The sequence below is a fragment of the Egretta garzetta genome, unplaced genomic scaffold, assembly GCF_000687185.1.
Source record: "Egretta garzetta isolate BGI_Z169 unplaced genomic scaffold, ASM68718v1 scaffold118, whole genome shotgun sequence".
Classification (NCBI taxonomy): domain Eukaryota; kingdom Metazoa; phylum Chordata; class Aves; order Pelecaniformes; family Ardeidae; genus Egretta; species Egretta garzetta.
Genome location: NW_009260484.1, coordinates 3,262,401 through 3,283,156, shown reverse-complemented (window position 1 = coordinate 3,283,156; position 20,756 = coordinate 3,262,401). Strand labels below are relative to the sequence as shown.

The 20,756-nt window shown below is 44.2% G+C and overlaps 1 protein-coding gene across 1 annotated transcript; it reads right to left on the bottom strand.

The window, feature by feature from the left end:
• Positions 1-2,044: 2,044 nt before the first annotated feature.
• Positions 2,045-20,750, bottom strand: URB2 (URB2 ribosome biogenesis homolog). The gene is given in 10 exon segments (XM_009644149.2): positions 2,045-2,749; positions 6,790-6,929; positions 8,388-8,478; positions 9,529-9,771; positions 10,703-10,813; positions 12,026-12,186; positions 14,106-16,169; positions 16,172-17,435; positions 19,127-19,303; positions 20,539-20,750. Coding segments are annotated over 10 exon segments (4,575 nt in total). The 5' UTR covers positions 20,665-20,750; the 3' UTR covers positions 2,045-2,551.
• Positions 20,751-20,756: the final 6 nt, after the last annotated feature.

Genomic DNA, 20,756 nt, shown 5'->3' with positions numbered 1-20,756 from the left:
GCACTTCATATTTTTCCTGCCAAAAAAAAAAAAAAAAAAAAAAAAAGGCTGGAGCAGTTCTTGGACAAAGGCCTAGGATTAGCAAGTGAAATACAGCCTTCTTTTTAACCCCTCTGTAGCTTCTACACAGAAACGTCGCTTTGTCTTTCAGAACCCGGCCTGGGGAAGGAGGAGGGAGGGCTGTGGGGTGAGCGGCACTTGCAGAGTGTATTGGAAATAAAGGTTTAATTGTGGCAGGGTTTCAGTTTTTCATTCATTCAAGCCCCGTCTCCCTTTTTGTAGCAGGAGTTTGTTATTTCCATCATCCCTGTCCATGGCAGTCAGTTACATGCTTTCATTTCCAAGCCAAGAAGTTAAAATCGATAAAATTTTAAGTCAGCATTAATGAAACAAAACTGGTATCAACTCAAGTAATTTACCTCCCTTAAAGCAATCAGTAAGATGTCATCTACTCTATGGTCTACACTCAGAAGCTTCCGAGCTACGTGTGCAGCTTGCAACCACACGGCCACGTCAGGGGAGCCTCGACACTCACGCGCCAGAGATGCCACCTCGATTCCTTCCCCCCTGCTCCAAACCTAGCTCTCCTTTTTTCACTGTTCTTTCCCGATCCTCTCCCAACGCTCACAACCTTTGTTGTTTTACTAACATATTAACTGTCTTCACCCTGGAGCCCTCCTCCCTTTGGCTGCACCCAGCTCACACACGTTGCCCTTCTGGGACCTACCAGGCACTTCACGGTCACACAGCCTGGTGGGGCAGCAGTAGTTGCCCTTCCAAACGCTGGCCCATATTCGCTTTTCGGCTTTGAAATAAAATACAGAAATGGCACAGTGGTGTACAGGGTCCAGCTTGGATGGAGTTAACTGGCTTCGTAGCAGCCCAGAGGTGCTGTGCTTTGCATTTGTGGCTGGAACAGCGTTGGTAACATACCACTGTTGTGGCTACTTCCAAACAGCGCTTGAACAGTATCAAAGCTTTCTCCCGAAGCTTCTTGTTCAGGACACGAGGAGGACCACCTCTGGTCCAAAGGATGAAGTTTAGCCAGCACAGGAGGCTCCACGTGGCAAAAATGGAGGAGGTCAGCAGGCACCAGCATGAGTCACAGAGGTAGCTGCCCCAGGGCCAGGGCTGGGCACCTGATGCCACATCCTAGTCGTCACAGTCCTAGTGTTGGTCTGTGACATGCCAGTAGTGCCCTGCCAGGGCCACAGCCAGCGGGGCAGTGCAGGAGGAGCACAAAGGGCTTTATTTCAGACAGCAGCTGCAGTGCCCTGCCTCTGCCCTGCCTGCACCTGCCTTGGCTCCCCCACAGCCCCGCTCACCTCCCTTGTCTGTGCCATGTGGAGTCTCCTACCCCAGCCAAACTTCATCCTTTGGACCTTGCTATGAGGCAGATGGGCCCAGTAGAAGTGGTAAGCCACATTCCCATCTTCCTCTGCCCACCCCCTATCTAAAGATTGAAGCAGATAATTATGCGGGAGGATTGAGTTCTTACTACTAATTGCGTGCACGCATGAAGATTGTTTTAGCACTTAGGTGAAAGTTTGGATCTTTAGTCTCTATCATTTTCAAGAAAATAAACTTCCGTAGTTTAGCTAATGAAAGGGGGCTATTTGACAAATCTTCTTACAGGCTCAAATGTGATTAATTTACCACAGCTTATTAAATTACTGCCAGATGAGTAGCAGTAAGTCCAGGGCTCGCTCTTAACCTAGAGTGAATGCAAAACAACAAGGCTCGCCTAGACCATAAAGGTCTCAGATAGGTCTTGGCACTCAGCATTTGCCATGAGCTAAAAATGTACACTGAGAGTGACCACAGCTCAGATGACTAAGTGTAATCACTTAATGACAGTAAATTGACCAGAGCTCTAAGTAGCCGGTCTTTTTGATTATCATGAGATCACGGGATAATTCAATTGGGAAGGAAATTCAATAGGTCAGACTGGATTGCCCAGGGCTGGACTCAAGAGCAAAACCAATCAAGCAAAGAGATACAAACTTTCAGATTTTTTTTACTGCATTTCCACAATTTTGCACAGTAGCCTACCACACAGCTGTGTAACATTCACAAATTTCTTCAGTAACAAAATGTAAAATAACAAGGTACAAAAATAAGCACTTTAACTGCTTTAATTCTGCTTACCATGTAAGCGAGAGCAGGAGTTACAACCCTTGCTGGCTTTTACACCAGGCTATTGCTTCCACAGAAAAGCACCATAATGTGCCAAACCCTGAAGCCTGACATCTGCTGCCAGACTGCAGCGAGCTCCCCGGGGCTCCCAGCAAGTTCACCCAGGCCAGCACAGGTGCAGCGGTCCTGCCATTTGTGCCACACAGCAGGACCAGACCTAACAGCACATCCTCCCTCCGCGTTCTCCTCTTCCCCATTATGAAGGCTGGCTTTATAGGGATAGATGCAATCCATGTTTAAAGGACCCTCTTCAGATTTGATCATACTAGTCAACCCAAACCAAACAGCAACTGAAGTTTTTCTGAGCACTGCAAGATCAACTCATTACTGACTCTGCAGCACCAGGCGGGATTCATCATGCAGTATACTTTTCCTCCCCATGTTTCTTCGCTTTGTGGTAGTGGTTGTAATCATTATACAGATCCTTAAAGACCTCCCTTACACCTGCTGGTAGTGACGCATTTAAGAACTTGATGTCCCGTTCAATGCAAAGGTCAAGGATGTGATAGATCCCTTCCGTGAGATGTTTCTTCACAGCCGGGTGCAAAGTCACCTACAAGAAGAACAAAACTGCATTAGACTTGAAGACAAAAAGGCAAGAAAACACGCGTTCCACAGTCATTATACATTAAATACTGACATGTTATCCAGCGCATCAGACCATCTGGAACAGACCACTAGATAAAATCCAAGATTTTGACTTGGGCAGTATTTTCCTGATTTTTGCATACATGTTTTGCAGAACAACAATGCCCTTGCCATAAAACGCACAAGAGTGCTACTATATACATTGCTATGGAGGCAAAGGCACTGATCACCTTGAATCATACAAAAAACTCCTCAGCAGAAAAACTGTAATTAAAAACCGCTAAAATTCTTGCCCTGGATTACACATTTCAGTAGATTCTGTATGTCTCCTATTAGCTGTACGCTACTAAGTCTTGGTTTTGAATGAGTACTTCCTTTAGGCTACTCTACTATTTACATTGGCTAGTCAATCAGTTTTAACTTATCACTTAACAACTTGATACTTATCTAACAATTTGTATCTAAGGACTTCAACATACTGCCTCCAGCTCTGGAGCCTTCAGCACAAGAAAGACATGGACCTGTTGGAGTGGGTCCAGAGGAGGGCCACAAAAATGATCGGAGGGATGGAGCACCTCTCCTGTGAGGAAAGGCTGAGAAAGTTGAGGTTGTTCAGCCTGGAGAAGAGAAGGCTCTGTAGAGACCTCATTGCGGCCTTTTCAGCACTTAATGGGGGCTTATAGGAAAGATGGGGACAAACTTTTTAGCAGGGCCTGTAGCAGTAGGACAAGGGGTAATGGTTTTAAACTAAAGGAGGGTAGATTCAGACTAGATAGGAGGAAGAAATTTTTTACAATGAGGGTGGTGAAACACTGGAAGAGGTTGCCCAGAGAGGTGGTAGATGCCCCATCCCCGGAACCATTCAAGGTCAGGTTGGACGGGGCTCTGAGCAACCTGATCCAGTTGAAGGTGGCCCTGCTCGTGGCAGAGGGTTTGGACAAGATGACATTTAAAGGTCCCTTCCAACCCAAACCATTCTGTGATAAAAGCAGCCTTCAAAAAGCTCAGGAGATGTGAGTTTCCTTGATCTGTTTTAACATCAGGAATCGAATAGCTTGCCTGAAGTCATGCAGAAAGTTGAAAGAATACCATGGAATGACTCAGGACTCCCTGCCCTGCTCCTGCCATTGTAACCCCTGCTCAGCCCCACAACCAGAACCACCACCACAACCAGGAACATCAGCGCTGACTCCAGAGTCCCCTGGTGCTCCAGGCTAACTGGAATTTGTCCTGTGCTCACAGTCACTTGCTAAACACTGCCTGAGGTGGTGCTGGCCTCTGGCATAATCACATTATTTTTGCTGCAGAAGCATGTCTTATTTTTGCTGAATCCCAAAATTAACTTTATGCCTCCAGACCTAAGCCTCTGTACTCCAGGCCTAATAAAAATTTCATAAAAAGCTGTTATTAAAATTCAGACTTCTTTCTTCCTGAGGCAACTAATAAACTTTCCACTAATGAAGTGCACTCCCAATCACTGTGACAGGCTCCTGCTCTCTTTCCACCCTAAATGTAAACCAGCTAATATATTTTAATAGACCTGCTAATGTAGCTGGGAAAAAACATAAGAGCACGCATTAAGGCACATAAGCCTTTCTTTGGGTGCGTGACCCTGATGAGTTTGCATGTCCAAAAGTTTGTCATCTTTCCCCTCTGTCAGTTCATCTGTTGGCTGGTTGATAACAGATGTTTCTCCCCACACCATGCACTGGAAGTAACAGAACAAGCTGAGCAACGCAACTCGCAGTGCATGTACTGGGCTGGCCTTTCCCTTCTGAGGGCAGAGAAATGACTGCAGAAAACGAGGACAGGAAAACCCACAGCTACTGACAGGATGGACCAGATGTCCCACTTGGGATAAGCAGGTACCTCAGAGCTGCGGTTAATGGAGCTGCATCCCTTACATCACGAATTAATCTGGACCCATGCCTTAGTTGGGCCATTCTTCCTTTGCAGTGCAGCTTCCTATAAACACCCTCCAATAACACTATGGGAAGCAGAACCAAAGATTTAAACAGCTGCCACTACTGGCTGGCAGTTAATTATGCTTGTAAGTGTTTTATGGTCTATATAGTTAGCACAAGCAATTTGTCAAGCATTACAGAGCTCTTGACGTGAGACATTAAATGTGTGAAGAGGTATTTCACTATTGCTGAATTAAGCAACAGCTCATAAACAACAAGGGAAAAGCACTGTCAACAGTATGAAAGAGGCTATAGATGCCACCCACTCCAGCATGGAATCCTTCCAGATTAACACAAAATAATTCACAAGGATATTTCATTTCCTGGTATAAAGAGGAAGCACTGAGGGAACTGTTACACAACTGCTTTAGGAGTAAGTGACTGTTTAGGCCAGTAGCTTTCATCAGTTTTAGTCTGCAGACCCTTAAAAGGGTTCCAGTAAGCGTGCAGATGCCCATATAAAGACTTAAATCTACCAACATGTTTTTCTTAATTATCTGACAGACCCCCAGGCTTTTCAGATCACAGGCTGAAAGCCACTGATCTGGACTCAGAAGAGATGAATGGTTAAAAAGAATTTTTTCTCCCTTTGCAAAGCAACATGAAAGATGTGTATGTGCCCCCTAAAGACAGGCATGCTGAGGCCTCCCCTTCCTCCGATGTCCATCAATTCTCACCAGTCTAATGAGCAAATAAATCATCACCTGCTTGTGATGTATCTGTTCTGTCAGACAGAAAACACCCCTTTGTCACAGCCTCTGGTGGCTCACTACACCGATTCCCCTTTCCACACCCAAAGGGTCCAAGCACACGTTACTGATCTGTGGTTTCAGCTATCATCCATCACTTTCCACTTCCCAGTGATAAGTATTGCACAAAACTTTCCTAGAAGTCTCATGAGACTTTGTACACTGCTAATACTGAGTTAAGTGTCCTTTTAACTTGGAAAGGGCATTTGACAATTCAAGTCAGGTTTTCTGAGTAAAAGCTCTACATTCAACAATGAACAGATTTCAGAGTTAAGAGATAAATAGAGCAAAGGAGTTTTAACAGTAATTTGTCCCTAGTATTGCTGAACTACTATGTTTACTATGTAAACAATAACCAACTTACCAGGAACACTAAATAACATGGCTAAAAACTGACATATCCCATTGCTTTGCTCCCAAACCTTGGAAAAAAGCCAGGAAATAGAGAAGGCTGCTGAGTTTAAGCTACATAACAACCTTCATGGCTAGTTACATTGGTTATACCATAATCTTTCAGAAACATAGCACCAGTTATTTTTTTGTGGTGAGACAGCCTACAATCAAAGACTAAAATTCCTTTTTGTATTTCAGCCCATTCCCAGGCCAGAGCTGCAAATAATCAATTCACAGGTACTCGCAACACAAGCAGCATTCAAACCCTGGTGAAATCTAAATCCATTAGGCTGAACAGAATGACAATTTGAACTTAGGTCTGGAAGCTACTGACCTGGCTCTGGCATTCATAACAGTAGGAGTAGTTGTTTTCAGCAAGGATGGGAATGATACCTTTGGTACGGAAGGAGAATTACTGAAAAGCTGACAATGCTCTGGCTTGGTAACATTTTCTCCATTCACTTACTCATTCAGACCAGATTAAAAGACATTTTCTGGGAGAATTTTTCTCCATTACTTTGCCAGATGGGGCCCTAACTGCTATCAATCCTGGACAACTGAGACTAGCTGGGAGAAGAACCTAACTACCACACGGAGAAAAAACAACACCCAACATGACAGAAAAGCAAAACAGTTCTGTAAATAGGCATTGCATTGTTTTGCCTTAAAAAAACCCCATAGCCCACATCTTTAGAAAGCTTTTAGGAGCTGGGTAAGAAAGATTTTTAGGAACTCTTGCTCAAAATAACAGAGTCTGGATCAAACCTGTATCCCCATGAGGCACAGCAACTTTTAGAACTTCACAGATTTTACAAAACTCAACACAGCTGCCTTCGGAACAGGAACTCCAAAGCCAGCACAATACCAGGGCACTTTCAAGATGGATGAGAACATGTTACCTTCTGCAATTCAGTCACATACTGAGCCACAATGAAAGCAGAAAACACAGTGAAGTCCTCCATTTCTGCAGCGATATGAGTATACATCCGTTCCACCAAGTGTGCACACTTCAGTATAACTTCAAACTCATCTGTGTTGCCTAAAACAAAAAGTGAGTTGCAGTCTGGCATTTAAGGCTTAAAACACTAGGAAAAAACCAAAGAATCACCCAGTCTTCCATATGATCCTTGAACAACATGAAACCAACACCAGCTTGCCCTTTTAATCTTCTTTTCTCATCAAGCCACAGCTGAGAGGTCTCCCACACCCCCACAACACACCACACGCATGCACACTGATTCAGAAGACATCTCTTAGAAACAGCATAGTAAGAAAGCTTTCTAGTAAGATTTATTACGTGGAATGGAGCAGCAGAAGCAACAGCACTGGAGATATTTAAAGTGAGACTGCAGAGATCTCCTGAGAATTTACCCTTTCAGTAGGCAGTGAATGAAGAGAACCAACACAAACAAAGGAGAAGGTAAATCTAGAAATTACTTTCATGTTATCTGTTATGAAAATAAAACAATCCTGCAAAGATAAACAGCACATTTTTTAACTTCAGGATGCCATGCACCTGTACATTTCCTGTCACCCTTGCCTTATGTAAACATATGACATAAGCTAGCAAGTTCTCAAAGTTTGCCACCAGTTTAACATACTTTTTCCTCTATTATTAAGCTTTTGTTAGTATATTCCTCCATGATGCATACATGTATTTGCCCACACTTGTGGGCATCATATCAGCTGAGACAAATCTGAACACGTATTAAGCTGTAAGACGTCAGCGGAAAGCTGGGATACAAGCAGTTGCAGGCCATGAAGTCACCACTGTTAATGACACGGTATTTGTGTCCTGACCAGCATAAAGCACAGGAGGATTACCTTAATCACTGTGAACATCTTTGACTTGGCTACTTTGACAATGCAAATTCTTTAAAAACTTCCAGTAATAAGTCTTCTGTTTTTCCCTTCCTTTTGAGATATTTAACTACACTAATTCCAAATCCTTGACCATACAGATATATCATCTAATCCCAACTGATGCTTCAGATACGTGTAATATTCTGGCATCCTGCTTAGCACAGAATGGTGTCAGTTCAGTTCTGTAGTAAACATAATTCCAGTCTTAAGAAGCTCCATTTAGTAGGATCTATTTGGGGCTATAACTCAGGCACAGCAGCATGTATCACCAGAGTTCACAGCCACCACGCTTTCAGGCACAGAGGTTGATAGGAAGAGCAGAAATTGGGCACAGCAAGCCTTACCAGTTCCTGTCTACTTGCCAGCCAGTCAGTGAAGAATACCTTATTCACCTAAAGCAGTGATGTCTCAATGCAGCTCCACAGGAGCCCCAGTTATCTTCATAAGCCCACAATACTACAAAGCTCACTCTCAATTCTACATAAAAGACAAATAGAGCTAATGGTTTCAATGCCACAGCCAGGTTTTGAGGACTTTGCTTCTGGTGTCAGACTGTCCTGTTCTGCATCACCTCTTCTAGAATATAAAAATTACAGTGTGTATATACAGTGCAAAAGTGGAAAAGGTACAGTACCCCTGTCTCCTTTCTGACGTCCTTCATGCATGACAGAAACAACCAGACGATGGAAACTGTTCAGAAAAGACGGTGCAGCTTTCAACAGCACCTGCAAAGAGATGAAGTAAAAAGATCCAAGATTATTTAGTAAAGGGAGTGAAGAGGGTAGAGGTACACCACCCCACAGTCTGAGGGAAATCAATTCCTGAGAAGGAAACTATATAGCTTATACAGCTGTCAGGAGTGGAGACTATCTTTTCATTCTGCATCCATACAGCATCTAGCACATGAGAATCCTGGAGCAGGACTGCAGTCCTGGCCACATTCAAATATAAATAACAAGTAAATAGCATATTAGAATTACTCCATCTCTCCAAAGCAGCATTTTCTTACAAGTACCCTAACTTCTAGGGAATTTGTTCTTGCTGGTAGAGAACCTGTGCAGCCAGACAGATTCACAGAACGCAGGGTCCAGTAACACTACAGATCACTGTGTGAGAACAGCCTGGATAGGCAGCTTTCTACCACAGGGTTTTTGTAAGGGCATTTTAGCAATGCGTACTGCCTTGCTTTTAGAATTTACCATTTCCCCATCTTTAACTTTCTTCACTCTCAGTCTTAAAACAAATGCATGAAGCCCCTTTCCTTTTCTCTTCATCCTCTGCGTACATATTCCATGCAGAAGTTATCTCCAACCCTATGCAAGTCCTGGCACATCTTCACTTTCCCATGCCAGAAGGCTGACAAGAACACCAGGATGGTACATTTGAAGGTCACCAACTTCTAACATGTCCAAGCCCTGTTTTCAAAGGACTGCAGAATCTTGATCTCCAGTGAGAATGAGGTCCTAGAGCCTGAGCCATTTGTGCTTCTAGAAATCAATCGTAAAATAAGGGAAAGTTTTATTCTAATCTAGCATCAGGTGTTGATAAGCAATCTGCTGCCAAAGACCAACAACGCAGGCATAAAACAAAGCAGGAGAGCAACTAAAATGATGTGATTTTGAGATTCCCAACCTTTTAAATGACAAGCGGTACAAAGCACTTTCACACTGTAAGGACAAATTATTTCAAAAACACTATTAAAAAAGAAATATCACTGGCTTTTGTGTTGGTTCTTTCTACCTTTTTCCCCTCCTCCCACCCCTTCACAGACATACCTTTGGATGACACTGCACAATAGAGAAGAGCACTTCATGGACTCCCAGGAAGACACCACAATAGTCTTCTGTCTTCAGATGATCCAGAGGGACTGTTAGGAGAATGCTGAATGCCAATGCCACATGATGTGGATTCAAGAGAACCCCTTCTCCGTGCCTTAGCAGAGCTGCTACAGTCTCTAGAATAGGTACAACTATGGTGGAAATCAGTGACTGGTCCTGACAGGCCTCTTTGGTTTGCATCTACAAGACAGGAAACAGATAAGGAGGAGTGCATTAGCCACCTATCACCAGCATTCGCACACCAGAGAACCATAATGTTCTGACTTGAGTCAATGGAACTAGACTGGTGCAAGTTGGACTGGCAGGGAGACTCCTGTACTTGAGCCATTTTTGTGCAACTGCACCCTAGGCGAAGATGCACATGATCCATTTCAAGCAACCACTGCTATGCGTGGGGAATTGTAACGAATCCCTAGTCCCCTGACAACCAGCACCTCTTTACATCTCCTCACATGAATGCACCGATGCAGTTCTCCCCTTTACAAGCATGCAGACCTACTAAATAAGGGCAGAAATTGCATGCTCACAATTCCCAGGCATCGCAGAGCCACCCTCTGACAAATTCTGTTCTAGAGACACCATCACCATGAGAGAAGAAAACCCTAATCACTGGGTTTGTATGCTGTACAAATGAAGGACGGGAAGCCTGGGTTTGGTTACTTTCAATTAAGTTTCCCATTCATAATTCAGTGAACTTATATTATTATTTTTTTAATATGAGCACTTTTTTTGTTTTGCTGCTGTTGGCTTCTGCTGCAACACGTGGCTGACAGTTATCTTCTCCTTTGGACAGAAGAAAGGACAGGAGACTCAGACTCTCTTCTTTGCAGCCTAACAAGTTTCTCCCAAGGTTACACGGTGCAGTCCCAGAAAATTACTGATAATAAGAAATGTATGACCTACACACTGTACTCACAGGAGGAGATTTACTTGAAGAGAGAGGAGAGAAAGGGTGTAGACAAAAAAGCGCAAGTGAATCTGGTATGGATTTATCTGGTATCCGCAACTTTTTTGTTCTTCCTGCACGCCTCCCTGCGTGTTCGATGTAACCACTACAGACTCCAACAAAGAAAAGAGATAGGTAATGAAGTTACAATAAAGAGATACTTACAGCTAAAGCTGTGATTATCTGCGGGCTGGCAAACCAGAAAGCTTTCTCTTTGTCTCCACTTAATGGGCAGCTGAGCAACAATTTGGTTAGCGTAACAGCTGACAATACTTCCTGCAGAAAGCAGATTGATGATCAGTCACGGGTACAAGATGCACTGGCTCCCTTCAAGTACAGAAGAGCTCTTTCAAGGGCAGTGGCAGTTTTGAGCATTACCAGAGCCTTGACACATGAAAGTCCTCTCACCAACAGATCTCTTTGGAAATTGTGAAGTAAGCAGCAGCTCAACAAAATTCAGTATGCTGAGCAGCCCTGGCCCAAATGTACTGTGTGCTACATTTTTTTTGGAATGAACTTACTGCGTACAAAAAGGCTTACGTGATTTTTAAGAAAGGAAAGCCTTCTCCTTCAACTGCCACTAGACAACAGGGGGAAGCAGGAGGAATACAGGGACATCAGTACACTATATGCTAAGAATGCTGCATTTGGCAGCAGGATTTTTTTTACTTGCTGGCTATTATGACAGACTGATAAAAGAAACATATTACAAACTATACTCAGGTGGCAGAAGTTATACACATAGTACAGGAATTCCAGATACACTTTCAAAAAGACATATCAAGAATTGATGCAGCACATCCATATCTATTTCTGACAAATAAGACAGAGTCAGATAAACCCCCAAGTTTAATCCAAGTTTCATTCTCAAGTCACTGAGCTTTCTATGGAGGGTACAGCTGGCTTTTTTGCCAGAAGTGTTCCATATGTCACCACTGCTGCTTACTATGCCTTTCTCCAGAGCAGTGTATTTAAAAAGGTGCTGAGTGGTATCTGATTATTACAGAGTAAAAGTCTTAATAGAGACCAATACCAAAAGCACAGGTGCAGTTTTGGTTTTACTTTAAAATGCCAGCATTTCTAGAAGTGCCTTTAACCCTGTTAAGAAGAGCCACAGAAAAACAGTGGTTAAACTCACTGACTGCTAGTATCTGTTGTGCAAGAGTTTGCACGGGCAAGCAAAAAAAAAATATCTCAGCATGGCCTGCAACATCACAGCTGTGTGATTTCTGTTGACAATACATGGAATTAAGACTGCTGAGTCCTTGAACTGGACAGAAAGTTTTTCCAGTAGGTTTCCAATTTATATCTGGAACATAGCACAGTCACCAAGCCCTTAACCGTGTAAATTAATTTTACTTGACCACTGAACATAAAGCAGGAAGAGGAAAAAAAAAAAATTATCTGATGCCATTCAGCCAACAAACTTTTTTCAAGATACAGAAAACTGAAGAAAGAAGTTCACAATAAACTAAGCTTATGCCTTACTTTATCCTTCTGTTGCCAAGTGTTCCTCATTTCGAGTCCCTGCAGCACCAGCCTCATTATGGTATAAAACTCCTCGGCAGAGCAGTTTCCCAGCAGCTGGACAAGCACCTCTGTCAGCTCCGCCTCCATACTTTGGATCACCTGGGTTGTGACTGCAGGACCTGCATATTCAAGAGACTTGAATCAATTCCCAAGACAGGGACTTCCGCAGGTAACAACAGGGCGAATTGAACCTTGTAACAGCTCTGTGGGTACCTTTTTAAACACTCAAATGCATAGAGGGCCCCACACTTCCCCTTTACTTCCCGCCCCACTAGTGCAATGAATTGCTGTACTCAAGTACTTTGTACACTAGGGGTCACAGAGCGGTCATCATACCAATAAAAAGCCTTCAGTAGCATGGAAATACTACAACAAAGCATGTGCACAAGCCGAGGGAGTAGGCTAAACAAGCCATGGGGCATTACTACAGATGCTGGCCAGAGAGCCATCAAAAGTCACAGAAGCATTAAGCTGAGAAAGTTTAGGTCTCTGCTGGCCATAAGTCACACTCCCCATTTACTCAATTATTACTATGTAGACAGCCCTGGACTAGCTTGTGTCTTAATTGATTCTGAAGGCTTGTTTTTTAGTTCCACAAGTATCCACAGGATCTGTGGCAACGCCAAAAGTTTTCTTCAACAGGAATCCGTATTTCATCTTAGTGAATACTTTACTTATTCATCAGAAATTCTTACAGCTTTTTACAGTGATTAATTATGTCTCCAGGCTAAAGCACTTGGGGACACGTCCCCATGGCCCCTAGTTTTAGCGTGAAATCCCTGCTCTCAGTGCCCTTACTGAACCCCACAACGCTGAAGGATCAAAATGCTGGCCAGGGAAGAGACAGACTAAGCCTGTATCTATCTCTAAAGTCCTAGCTCAAACTCAGCCGCACAAATTCAAGATCAGATTTTCCATGGAGAGCTGTGCTCTGTTCTTAACTACCCAACGCCAATATAAACATCGATATTATGACGGTAGTACACTTGAGCAGTAGCCTCCAAAGTAGGGTGCACACACCCCAGGGCGTGCACAAGACAATCCACTGGGGTGTGGAAATTATAATATCTTTAATAAATAAAATAAAATGTAAAAATACTGTTTATTTCATCTTTCTCATGCTTTTTAAAATTTGTGTGTTTTGTAATGTAGTATACTAGTATACTAGTAGAGCAGCACGTTCATACAATGTATAAATAAACACATATGGCGGCTGCATGCTCAATTTATTTTTTTTTTACTGATAGGTGTGCACAACCAAAAATGTTTGGAGACCACTACACCAGAACATGTTAGTAGTAAGTCTGACAAATCGCAACTGTTCAGAGAAGTCAAAGAGAACAGTTAAGTTTATGCTGTGTTTAGTTCATCTCGCTTTCTGAATGAGACAATATAAAGGAGCCATTAGGTCACACAGCTGGCAAGAGAGGTTTTTCATGTAATTTCTAGCCCTGGCTCTTTATCTGGTGGGGATAAAGGGACTGATCTGCCAATCTCCCACAGACTTTATCAGAATTATGGGGGTTCAGCATCCTTAACAATTAGGTGATTTCCACTGTTTTATAACCTTGCCTATCAGATACAAAAAATAGATGAGTATTTTACCGTAAGGTACTCCAAGATCCTCAGATAAGACATATCAGGTCTGACCTGGTGCATGTCGGCTGCTTCAGTGGTGCCTACTATACCAAATACATGAGTAGCAGGACACTGTACCTTCAGCCCTACATCCAGAAGTATTACCAAGTTCCAGTTACTGTCAAAATGCTCTACGGGGATGAGTAACTGAGGACCTCAACTCTATTAAGATGTTTGCATCTTCCAGAAGGTCATTACCAAATTAGATGGTGGCTGTGGTCCAGGCACCACACTGACTCCTTGAAAATTCTCCCGTTACGCGTTTGTAAAAGGATAGCCTACTGCTTTAGCACAAGTAGATACAGACTTTCCAAAAAGCTGTATGTTTTGCTAAAAGGCTTTTAACTCGCCTCGACACTGCAAAATTAGCAAAGGAAGTGGAGAAAGAGAGTTTTCATACCAGTGAGCAGCTTTTTTACAGCAAAAACAACCGTGACTGCAGTTTCTTTTCCAGGATACAGCTCTGGCACCGAGCAGAAGACCGTTAGGAACTGCAACGCAGACTGAAGGAACTGCAGATTGCTTCCTGCACAGGGCAGCTCTCTCAGTATCTGAGAGTAAAACCTTTGGTAGAGTTTAATACGGGGCTGCTCCAAAAACCCACTGGGCTCCTTCTGCCAGCCCTTCTTGACAGCATGGCTCAGATCTGCTTTGAGAAGAGTAGTGACAGATGGTATGAATGCTACAGGCAAAGGCTGGTTTTGGGTGTTACTCCTGAGACCATGTTCAACAGTTCTGACCATCTGCAGAACCACTGGCTCCAACAGAGCAGAGAGAACATCCGCAGACTGCAGCTTCTTTTCTGGCAGCTGCTGAAGGTAGAGTGTGACGACGTGACACAGGGTGGTGAATGCCATGAGCAGTAACTGCCCAGCTGCAGGATTCCAGTTTTTCCAGCCTTTGCTTTTGGCTGCACCAACGTCAGGCTTGCAGCTCACCAGGAAAGACATGAACTTTTCCAAGTTGAGCCTCACACTTTGCCTTCTTTCAATAATCATCTGAAGAAAGTTTTCCAAAGAGGCTTGGACTTCCTGGAGATACTGTGCCCAAACAGGAACAGTCAAAACATCAGTGAAGAACTTGCTAGCTGTGAGCTGGGAGGTCATGACAGCCTCAAGAATATGGCTGGCCTGAAACACCTTAAAAACAGAGTTGGAATTCCTGCCTGCTTGCAGGCACCTGAGGAGGCGGAATGAGGTACTTAAAAACTTCAGCAATAACAGCTTGCTGCAAGAGTCACTAGCCCTGGCATTGGCTAGCAGGGACAGCAGCACCAGAAAACACCGGGTACAGTCAGAGGGAAGAAGACTATCTAGTTTCAGAAGAGAAGCAATTTCTAGCAAACGCAAGCAGCTTTCCAGCTGACTTTCTTTCAGGATGACAGGGCAGTCGTTTTTTGCTAACAGTACTATACATTGGGCAACTTTCTCCAGTGTTTTCCAAGACAAGCTGGGCTCATCCTTCAGCAGTTTGTTTTCTGATGGTGCGTCCAACGGGTCAACAGGTCTGCCAAGAGCCAGGATTTCTTCATGCCAAGGGATGTTACCTGCAGACAGCTGTTGAAGTGGCAGATCTACTGAATCCCTGGCAGCAGAGGGCAGCACCCTAGCAAACTGATGAACAAGACTGGTCAGAAAAGCACAGTGCAGGACCTTCATTTCCGGTAGAAAGGAGCTATGCATCAAACCAAGAGATATCTTTCCAATGCTGATAGAAGGCTCCAGGTCTGCATCAGCTTCCTGAGCCTTGGCCAATACTAATGTCTCCAGAAGCACAGTTGCGATGTACTCTACATCTTTCAGGGAAATATATGGCAACAGGATAGTCAGGTTGGAGACGACAAGGTGCCAGTGGGCCGTAGGGTAGGTGAGATCACTTACTGTGCCGATATCTCCATCCCAGGGTTCAGATTCTCCCCTGCTCATGCTGGATCTCCCAGACTCCAGGATGAAAGCTGCAGCATGCTGCAAGGCCTGTGGGTCAGCTTTGGTCTGCATTAAGATCATCTTCATTTTCTGAAGTGCGAGCAGTTCTAAGCAATATTTACTAGTGGAGGCAAAAGTGTTTGCAAGTTCCATGACTCTCTCCCAGCACTGCTCCTCCACACCAGGGAGGAAAGCTGAAGTGCCCCGGTGCCTTGCAGCAGATGCAGTAATGGCACCAGCAACTTCAGCTGCTGGAGACACATATTTACTGCAGCTAACACCAAACAAAGTGTCTACCTCAACCCAAGTGTAAACAAGGAGGAGAGCAGAGTCACTGGCCTTTCTTAGCCAAAGGTCTGACTTCTCTTTCTCTTTTCTAGGAGCCTGCAGCAGCTCCATCAGTGGCTGAATTATTCCCTTCTGCATCTTTGCCAGCAGATTCTGAATGCGAAGGACCACAGGGGAAGGAGTGACATCATCTAGGCTCCTCATGTTGAACAGAAAAGCGTGCAGCACTGAGCTCAATGACAGCAGCTGCATTTCTCCACAAAGAGACACAAAATGTCCAGAATCTGGTTGGGCGGCAGTTCAAGGAGGCACTCACGAAGCTTTACTGTCAGGCCAGCAGAGAAGACAGGCAGCCTCAGTTCATCAGCAGCTGGCTGGCAAATGACTGTCAGCACCTCCTCAAAGAGCCGTGGGAACTGTCGCAGCTTGGAGTAAGTCTGAAACATGGTGTTGATGAGAGCCTCCTGGGCCTTCTTCGTACGCGGCTCGGAGACCTCGGCATCAATCCAAGCTGAGGACACTAAGTCATCCAAGTCTGGCTCTACTATAAGGTGGTTTAGTGACATCAAGAGTTTGAGACACCTGAACCAAGCAGGGATGGAAGCTTGGGAGTGGCTCATCAACATCTGTGCTAGCTTGCGGTAAAAACCAAACTGTACCTCCTTGTGCCGGATACGGTCACTGGCAATGTTATAGATATCACTGCTAAGCACCAAGTTCAGAAACTGTTCCAAAGCAAGCAGCTCTGTGCTCCAGTCCGCAGGAGTGAGAGCATCCTCCCTCACACCCTGCTGTAGGCCAGAGAGCCTGAGACAGCCAAAAAGCCTACTGAGCATGTGGAAACACACAAGGTGGTTTTCTGCCTTACAGTACGAGTCCAGAAAAAGCTTATATAGCAGGGACACCGAACCAGCCACAACAGCTCCATGGAGGGCAGGTTCACAAAAGCCACTGCTCAGGTTGGTCTGCACTGTGTTGACTGGTAGCAAAAGACTTTTCAAAGCTCCTTTCTTCTTCTCCTGGAGTTCCTGTTCTGGCAGCAGCTCCTCTTTGTAGGATGAGAAAAGCTCAGGCTGGAATAACCCAGCCTGCAGCAAAGTTTCTACTTGGTTTCGGATTTCCCTGCTCAGGTGCTGACGCACATGGTTGTCATCTGCTTGTGTCCAGCTCCTCACAGTCAGCAAGTGCCTCAGGAGCAGACATGGCTGGAGCAAGTGACTTGTCACTTGCCCAAACACACGATTTGGGTTGGTTTGCTGCCTCTGGACCAGGAGGTATTGAGCAAAGGTAAGCTGGAGGACGCTGAACACCTGGGAGCCCACAGTGTCATCAGAAGCCAGCTGCTGACATGCCAGCTTGGACAGCTTGCTGAGGAGATCAACCAAGAGCTCACATTTTGCTGTGTAAATGATGGAGAGTGAAGGAGTAGAAAGAATGCCACTGGAGCAACTCAGCACTGTGCCAATGTTTTGCTGTGTTTTTTGAGAACAGGCCTCTGATAATCTTTCATTTATGACCTGAAGATTGGGGAAAAAGAAAAAAACAAACAAAACACAACCCACAGTCAATTTTGCACACAAAGATAAAGCTCATCATAACAAACCAACAATACCTTCTGTGAGCTCTGGCTGCAAGAAGGAAGCAACAGGGACCTGCCAACAACTGCTGCTGGGCCTCTCATATTGTGGGTCTCAAACTAGAAGCTCTAGAAGCTCCTCTGGCCAGGACAGTGTCCCTGGATTTGTTAGCACCACAGGATGAGTGAAGAAGACCTCTTTCAGTACGTGTGCTACCAGTAACAGCATAAGACTATCCATACTTGATCCTAACAGTTGATCCTGCAGAAAGGGAGTAGGGGTAAATTCTCTCCCTTCTTGCAAGGTCCCCAAAATTATCTTCCAAACAACAAAACACACACACACACACACACCACACTTCCTACTTTTGATCCATAATGCTTATTCAGTAAGAATGTTCACGACTAAATATCATCTTCATATTTTAAAAAGACCCAGTTCCCTGTGCTGATATCTGGAATGTGAAGAACTGTTGTCTCTCCTCTTTGAGGGATACACAGTTCTAAAGAATTAATGTTTACTTGAACTTGCATTTCCCTTCCTTTTCCCAAACTTTGTGTTGATTTCCCTATGGTTTTCTCCTTGTATCTCCTTTTTATTTGCTCCCTTTTCTTACCTCCAGATAATCTTGTCAGCAAACAAACTCAGTAACAATTTACAAATCTGCCTCTACTCCAGAGTTAAAAATCTCATCTGTCTCCTTACACCTCATAGTGGGCGGTTCATCACCTCAGCTCAAGCCCCACTGGGCTAAAACAGATCCTTAAATTCTTTCCACTGGACCCTCTCCCACCTCTGTCCTTGGTCTTTAGGATACTCTGGCCTGTACCTCTCACCTAATCTTCAGCCAGACAAGTTTTCACACACAGACGACATTTAAATTGGGCACACTTTCTGTGTAACTTCTCTGAAGCAGAGATTTAATCCAACCAATTCTCTGTACTCCACAAATTAACTTCTGCAGGTAAAGTCAGTTTTCTTCTGCTTCCTTCCAACCAGATCACAACTAAGAGGGTCATTCTTCCAGCTATTTTGACTGCCTTTGCAGTCATCCACTAATTCTGCCATTTCTGTAATCAGGAAGCTGAGTAAGAACACTTTCTGGTTCAGTTCTAAACTAACTGAAGTCTGCCCCATTTACTTTCAGCTGAGGATCATGTGATTAAGATCAATAATGATTTGCTGCCACCACCGTTCAGAGTCATCACAAGAAGCTGCAGGGTCTGCTGAACAGCATGTCACACTGCCCAAGTACTCAAGCCAAACACACTGATGAGCCCCAATGAAAATATAAGCAGTAAATAATACAGAATAGCAACATATGGAACTGAGCATTTACTTACCTATTGAAATATTTAAACCAGTTCACTCCCTGATAGTTTGAAGAACTTAAAGATGAAGATTAACTTTGAGGTTATTGGAATGCTCTGCCATTTTCAGCCTTCGTGCTGCACAAATACAAATTGTATCGCAGAACAGAAACAGCGAAATTTTTATTAGAGGTCCTAAAAGCCATCAGATGAATTATTATATAATTCACATAACACCCTACACTGTGAGGAAGAGCCATGCACCGCACAAGATACACGTTGCTATCCAGCATGTTACAAAATATCTACAGTTTTAGTTACCTGTGCAACTGAAAAACTGAGACCAATTGTCTTCCCACTCTTTAAGAGACTCTGTAGTCTTCGACTATGGATAACGTTGTCTAGATAGGTCCAGAGTTTCTCAACAACTTCATCCTCCAGTTCAGGTTTCTTATTGTAGTATGAAACCAATGCATGGCTTACCCAGTCAAGTAATACCTGTTAACAAAAGGGAAAAGAAGTAATCTTTAATAAGACTCACAAACAAGAGAAAAGTACTACACCTCTTTCACTTGTGCCTTTCACTTTCACCTTGCGAGAAAAGTACTACACCTCTTTCACTTGTGCCTTGAGAACTGCTCTACATCCAAGCAGAAGAGGCTCTGAAGGAGCAGAGAAACCTACCACCCTTGTAGGTTTTAACCAAGATCTAAATTCCTAAGAGCTTTCATTCTAAATCGAGCGTTGGCCCTGTGCTCCCCTGTACCCTCCCAAGACAGCTTTCAGGAGTCAACATCCTAAGGCACTTTCATCAGGGTATAATTCTGACAGTCAACACTGATCAGCAGACGTAGTCTTTTAAATCAAAACTTAAAGGGACAGATGGTTTTCACTTTCTGACAACTGGTATTCCTTTCACATCCTCCTCTTGGTATGTTTCATTTTACTACCTAGAAATTCAGGCCTAGGAATTTAGACATGTGCAAATCAGAAAAGGCTGAAACCTATTGATTTAAATTATTGATCTCAAAATAAAATGGTGGCGTACGGCTAGGTTTAATATTCTAAGTAACTGAAACCACAGGGACTCAACACACCGACCTCAGACGGTGCAAGCACTAGACTCCACAAGACTGCTAGGCTGGAGGAAGCAGCACAAGACACCACTCGCTCAGGGAAACATTGAACAGACATTCAGGAAACAGGATCGAAACAAAAGACTTGAGGGGAGGGGGGAGGTTCTGAGCATCTTCCAAGGAGATGCCCATGAGTGCACTCTATTTAGATCACCAGGAAACATGCGTGTAGCTAGAGTCAGTTCTCCCACCCTGAAGTTCTTGTTCTTCACTACGACCAGAAGCATCAGGCTTGAGAGCATGCTGTGCAGGATATACCAAGCAATGCTGATGACAGCTCTGAAGGTAATGGTTTCTCAGCTATCCGGGAGACAGAACGCACACGCGACCCTCACTGTAAGAAAGCCTCTTTCCTCCTGCCCTACTGCAGATCTTGCTGCTGGGAAGACGATGTTACGGAAGAATTTTATATAACCACGCAGAAATCAAGAGCCACCCACAATTCACCACCGGAGGTGTATCTGCGCCGCTACCTGGGGTCAAAAGCTTAAGCAAGCAGATCTGGACTTTATGCATCAAATCTTCCTCAGCAGCAGTTAATTTCTGGGAAATATTTTCTGTTTTCCCTTTCGCTGTTTACCATTAAAAAGTACTTACTTGCTCTTTATTCGGCAGAACGCACTGGTGAGAAATCCACGCAAATCGGGCTAGTTTGAGCTTGTCCTCCCAAGAAGTCCTGGCGCTTTTCAGCTTCAGGTAGATCCCCGAGTAGATCGCTGCCATGGGGGCAGCGCACGGGCCCCCCAAGCCGCGGGGACGCGACTGGAAGAAACCCCAAGGAGGAGGAGGAGGAGGAGAAGGGGGGGGTCGGACGG